At 43.0% G+C, this 6,721-nt stretch overlaps 1 protein-coding gene across 1 annotated transcript in view; it reads right to left on the reverse strand.

Moving 5' to 3' along the window:
• LOC136620071 (calpain-14-like) overlaps positions 1-6,309 on the reverse strand; it is a gene marked incomplete at its 5' end in the record, with an annotated part of 31,619 nt that extends 25,310 nt beyond the window's left edge. Inside the window, 4 exons of the mRNA XM_066594797.1 lie at positions 21-157; positions 2,998-3,116; positions 4,401-4,470; positions 6,022-6,309. Of these exons, the coding sequence (XP_066450894.1) occupies positions 21-157; positions 2,998-3,116; positions 4,401-4,470; positions 6,022-6,309 (614 nt within the window). The remainder of the gene's footprint in view (positions 1-20; positions 158-2,997; positions 3,117-4,400; positions 4,471-6,021) is intronic.
• Between the last annotated feature and the right edge of the window lie 412 nt (positions 6,310-6,721).

Below are 6,721 nucleotides of genomic sequence, written 5' to 3' on the forward strand. Positions count from 1 at the left end.
CATAACAATACAATACTCACTTGGCGTAGGCTTTCTCCAGAAGAGCCCCCCAAAACAGATTCTTCCTTGCGGATGAGACAAACAGGAGCTTCCCATCTTTATCCACGGGGAGGCGATCGTCCACGACTACATCCACCCACTCTCCGAAGCGCCAGAACTGGAGGAGAGAACCGCGCACATTGTCACAACGATCAGATATAACAAGCGCCACCTATGGGGCATCCAGCGCCTCATTCCAGGAAAACCAGTGTATTTGTATAACTCTAAAGAGCCTGAAATATTCACCTGCACCCCAGATAACAAATGCTGCTCCATCAGCGGCGTCACGGGTGGTGGAATCTGATCTGATCGCCCTCTATAGGATCTGATCATCCTCTATAGGTTCTGATCATCCTCTATAGGCTCTGATCATCCTCTGTAGGATCTGATCGCCCTCTATAGGCTCTGATCATCCTCTGTAGGATCTGATCGTCCTCTATAGGATCTGATCGTCCTCTATAGGCTCTGATCATCCTCTGTAGGATCTGATCGTCCTCTATAGGATCTGATCGCCTTCTATAGGATCTGATCGTCCTCTATATGATCTGATCGTGCTCTATAGGCTCTGATTGTCCTCTATAGGTTCTGATCATCCTCTATAGGATCTGATCGTCCTCCATAGGATCTGATTGTCCTCTATGGGATCTGATCGCCCTCTATAGGATCTGATCGCCCTCTATAGGTTCTGATCGTCCTCTATAGGATCTGATCGTCCGCTATGGGATCTGATCATCCTCTATAGGATCTGATCGTCCTCTATAGGATCTGATTGTCCTCTATAGGATCTAATCGTCCTCTATAGGTTCTGATTGTCCTCTATAGGTTCTGATCATCCTCTATAGGATCTGATCGTCCTCTATAGGATCTGATCATCCTCTATAGGTTCTGATCGTCCCCTATAGGATCTGATCATCCTCTATAGGTTCTGATCGTCCTCTATAGGATCTGATCGTCCTCTATAGGTTCTGATCGTCCTCTATAGGATCTAAATGTCCTCTATGGGATCTGATCATCCTCTATAGGATCTGATCGTCCTCTATAGGATCTAAATGTCCTCTATAGGTTCTGATCGTCCTCTATAGGATCTGATTGTCCTCTATAGGATCTGATCGTCCCCTATAGGATCTGATCGTCCTCTATAGGTTCTGATCATCCTCTATAGGATCTGATCGTCCTCTATAGGATCTGATCGTCCTCTATAGGATCTGATCGTCCTCTATAGGATCTGATCATTCCCTATAGGCTCGTGTTATATATGTGAGACTTGTATCACTACAGCTGGGAGTACGTGGAGCCGAGCTGCAGACGAGGCTCGCACCTCCACAGAGCACCATTAGGCCCGCGCACATCTCTGATAATGAACGCTTATTAGAGTTTATAGACCGTCTGGTTGTGGCTGTTAACAGGTAGCGGCTCAGGCTGAGTAATGCCCGCAGTAATGAGGGGCAGTAAATAAATATTAACATTACTGCACGCCAAGAGATGGTGCGGAGAGAAGAGGGAGCTGACAGGACCATAAAGCAGAGCTTTACAGGGAGAGGATGATGATTTCTGCGCGGTCACTGGTAGAACGTAGAAAAAGGCCTCATAAAACACATAATAAACAGCAGCCACAAAACAGGGGATTGTTATAGCAATTAGATGTCATACAGTAGACTGCCTCTCCACTTCACACAGACTTGTTTTATGGCCGTGAAGCTGGGGTGTATGGTGGTTCGATCTGGAGCGATGCTCCGTCACCGGCTCCAGCTGGTCATATACGCTGGAGGTATATGGGCCACGTCTTGGCAGTGGAAGCTCTGAGGCAGTAGCCACTGATGGAATAAGGCCAGGTCAGGACACTGGTGGGTTACCTCTGCCCAGACCTGGCACCCCAGGAGGGGGTGGTATAGCTTGTTCTAGCTCCTTACTACTAAGGCATTATAAACACTAATCTTAGGAGTTACAAATGTAAGGTTATAGCTAAGGGGGGAACCTAAAGCAATAATTCAATAATTCTACCGTGTTTCCCCCAAAATAAGACAGTGTCTTATATTAATTTTTGTTCAAAAAGGTTTAACTTTTTTATATGTATAGCTGCCTGGACACTATTTAAATTGACTTTTTTAATTAACTGTTAACAGGGCTTAATTTTGGAGTAGGGCTTATATTTCAAGCATCTTCAAAAAGCCTGAAAAATCATTTTGCATCCTCAAAAATTCTGGAAAATCATGCTATGTCTTATTTTCAGGGTATGTCTTATTTTCAGGGAAACAGGGTAGTATTATTTGTGTTTTTTATATCTGCTATATAATGTACTGCCTCTGTATGCTACATGGGCTTGTTCTAGGTTCTTATTACTCAGGCAATAGAAAACACAACTGAGGGGTTAAAAAATATCAAAGCAAGATAACTGGGGAAAGGTGCAGATAAAAGATTGTTATACAATGTACTGCCTCTCCATGCTACACAGGCTTGTTCTATGTCTGTATTAGTCAAGCAATAGAGGACATGGAACGCAGGGGCCAAAACATAACTAACACAATAAGAGGGGGAGACACGCAGATATGAGAGAGGTTGTATGTTACAATATTGCTGTACAATCTCTTGTCTCTGTGTGCTACACAGGCTTGTTCTTACATATTCATCAGGGTGTTTGAGAAATCCCGTCGCCTTGGGGTTTAAAAAGGAACTAAAGAAAAAGATTCAAAGCAGAAAATAGGCAAGAAAATCTTATACTGTGGTGTTGCTTTTGTCTTAGCCCTTGCTGCACATATGACTGCCTCATTACGCTGCACAGACTTGTTTCAGTATCCTGCTTCTTAAGCAATAGAACGCTTAAAGGAACACTTCTGGAAAAAACGTATTCATTGTGTAATGCAGGGCCTGAGGGGGAGGGGCATGACTGTCTATCAGAGAAGCCCTGAGTCATGCCCCGCCCCCTCCGGCCTTGATCAGTGCGATCAGTGTGATACTCACTCGGAAGTGGAAGATTCCCGCATAGTTCTTGTCAAAACTCTGGTTACGAGGAATCACAACGGACAGTAAGTTTCTGTGGAAAGTGACGGAGGCGAGCGCGGCCAAGAACCAGCAATTCTCTAGAAGAGAGAGACAATGATAAGATGACCAACAGCTCTGTTACATTTTGATCAGCCATTGATTGCACGGTCACAACCAAAACAGGCTCTATAGGCGATTTTGCCGAAAAAGAAAATCTCAAATTTTTTCAAATCTTATGGTGATCCTCGATTTCAATCTCTTTTTTATTTCCTAACACCCTGAAAATTAGCACATGGGACCTGCTTTTTGTGGGCTGACTTGTCATTTTTGATGGCAGCACTTTGGGATACAAATAATGTATTGTTTAATTGTATCAAATTTGTTTTTTTTTAGCGTGATGAAAAAAAAACAAAAAACATTCCACCGTTGTTCTTTTTATAGCTTTCACAGTATAAATGAGGTTCCCTTTATTCTGTGGATCACTATGATTACGGTGCTGCCACATTTATGGTTTTTCGTGTGTGACTACCGTTCCACAACAAACACTTTCCAGACCCGTAAGGTTTGTATTCTCTGACCAGCGGAGCTCTTGTGAGGTCTTGTTTTTGTGGGAGGAGTTGTAGTTTCCATTGGTACCATTTTGGGGGATTTATGACTTTTGATCACTTTTTATTGTGCTTTTTGGAGGTAGATGAATGAAAAATAGCAATTCTGGCATTTCTTTTTTTTTCTGTTACACTCACTGTGCAGCATAAATAATACGTTCATACAATATCGGCCATGAGAAATTTATAATTTTTTTATTTTCTACTACTTTTGCACAATAAAAATTTTAAAAAAATGTTATTAGGATCATTGTGTTCCACGAATCATGACATTTCTATATTCTTGCTGAGTGAAGTCTGTGTAGTTTCCATTGGTGACTTTTAGGGGTACTTGCAACTTTTTGATTGCTTTTATTCCGTTTTTGGGGGGGAGGAGACAGATGAATAAAAAACACAATTCTGGGATTTGTTTTTATTTAACTATTTTTTACACCCTTCATTGTGTGGCATAACAGACACAATATGTTTATATGTTAGGTTGCTACACTTAATGTTTCTATTTTTTACATAAAATGGTATTTTGTAGGGAAAGATGTTGTGTTGTTTTATTTTATTTACTTTTTTAACACATTATTTTTTTAGGCCCGTTGCCTAAACTGATGACATATCATAGCCCCACCCCTGCATGTCACAGCCCCACCCCTGCATGTCACAGCCCCACCCCCGCAGAACAGTAGTATGCTTTGGTGGTAAGTTGAGTACAACCCATAAAGCAATAGTTAATGACTCTTCATAATTCTTTTATCTGGATAACACATAGGATTATTGTCTCTGTACCTGTGAGTCCCTGGTGCAAATCAAAGCGGCTGGCATTTTCAGCGATGAGCTGCGGGTTCTTCACCAGCTCCTGCGAATAGGAGGATAATACAGCTCAGTGTTTCATGTTTCTCATTATCTTTCGCCTTGTGTAGATGCATACCGCACAGTTTTACAGTCTGACATACTTGCAGCAATAATTACAACCAGTCCCATCCCTTAATTAAGCAAAGAGGTGAACGGTGCAAGAAAAAATTAAAGCCGTAAATATTCCACAATGTGTTGCCTTCGCTGCCGCCGACGTGTTCACAGCGGGTCTCTGCAGCCGAACCATTCATTGCCAGAATATTTACTTAGAAGTGGAGAAAAAAGTTGTTTGAACTCTAAAATGTACAAAAATACAGGACAATCGCTGAAGTAACAATTCCCCGATTTCTCCCTGTTATGAGAGTTGCTCCATTTGGCGTTGGTGAACCTAGTGGGAATTGCTTAAATAAGAATTATACACTGCTATTGTCAGGGGCGTAACTATAGAGGGTGCAGGGGATGCGGTTGCACCCGGGCCCAAGAGCCTTAGGGGGCCCATAAGGCCTCTCTTCTCCATATAGGGAGCCCAGTACTATGAATAAAGCATTATAGTTGGGGGCCGTTTTACAGGTTTTGCATCGGGGCCCAGGAGCTTCAAGTTACGCCTCTGGCTATTGTATTATCAGGACCGTTTCCTGTAAATTTGTTTAATCTATAAAGCAATTGCTTAACTAACAATTCCTCCAAATACTTGTATTATAACAATTGCTATCTTTACAAATGGGAAACATCTAATATTTCAGGGAAATACTATTGAAGATCTATCCACTAGATAGGTCATCAATACTTGATTGTCTGGAGTCCGCCACTGGGGACCCTGGCTGATCAGTTGATGGGGCGCCCACTGTCAATGCTGCTATACATAGAGATACGGAGCGGAAGCTGCTGCTCCGACTCCTGTGTAGAGGTCGTCGTTTGTAACTGCAGGTGCAGCTCATATTGATTTTAATGAGATCCCAGCTTGCAGTTACAAGCACCGGCCACTACACAGAAATCGGAGCTGTAGCTTTTACTGTGTACCGCTATGTGTCGCATCACTGACAGTGGGTGCCTGATCAACCTATTAGCTGGGTAAAAATTAAAGGTAAACCCCTTCAAGGATAAGGTCCCGATGATGGGTGATGATGAATGAGATCAGTGCTCATCTACTGGGTCTTTGCATAGGCCAATTCAGACTATGGGGGACAAATGATTGTCGCCACGTAGAGTTCCATCATCATCAGTAGCACATCCTCAGCTTACATGGGGCAGTGTGCTGCAGACCACAGTATTTGCTCATTTGTCAAGTGATTGGCGGCACCTGCACAAAGTCCGATGACCGGGCAACCAAACATCTCGAGGAAAGTTTACATTCAGTGGCTGAAAACTTACAGAACTTCTCCTTACAGCTGAGGCTTTGTTACAATCCTATATAGTCTAAACAATCCTCTGTGTGGTAAACATATCACTAGTGTCCTGATAGCTTGTTACAATGTATCAATCTTAGAAGAGTTTCCAGAATGGATACAATTGTAATAAATATAGAGGTGTGACTGTAATAGAATATGTCACTCACCTGCGGTCTCTTCCATTCCACGCATGACGGCAGTTTTCGTAAAAGGTCTCCGCAGCCGATGGAGCTGATCTCGGCCGGGAAGGTCTCATCCACAAACAGCTTCTTGCTCCTCAGACACGTCTCTAGTATGGTCTGGTAGTCCTGGCTCTGCATCCTCCGAGGCTTCCTTAACGTTCCTGTACGTATCATCTGCTTGAGCTTCTTCTTCCCCCCGGTGATAAAGGAAAGACCAGGCATTGTGAGGAGGTTGGTCGAGGTCTTGGGCCTCGCTGACCAGTATAGAATGAGGGTTTATCAATAACAATGGTTTAGGAGATCCCTCAAGTTGAGTCTCAAGATGTTAGTGTATCCCCAGGCTTGTTCTGCAAATACAGACATACAGTATACATTATGAGATGGCCAAATTATTTTCGAAAGACTGAAAAAGTTCTATGGCACAGGATCGGAGCTGTCATGGCGGCCATATTTGTTGTCACACAGCTTTTGTAAAATAAGGAGCAAGTGAATAAAATATTGAGCAACATAACAGATGTTGTTACCCAGCTTTATCAAGTTCCTGAATGTCAAATCTGCCTACTTCAATGGGTTTTTCTGGGACTAAACTATTCAGGACTTATCCTGAGGAGAGGTCATCAATAGTTGATAGGTAGGGGTTCCCCACTTGGGATCCCCACTGATCACCTGATTGAAGAGGCCACAG

The sequence above is a fragment of the Eleutherodactylus coqui genome, chromosome 3 (genome assembly GCF_035609145.1).
Source record: "Eleutherodactylus coqui strain aEleCoq1 chromosome 3, aEleCoq1.hap1, whole genome shotgun sequence".
Lineage (NCBI taxonomy): Eukaryota > Metazoa > Chordata > Amphibia > Anura > Eleutherodactylidae > Eleutherodactylus > Eleutherodactylus coqui.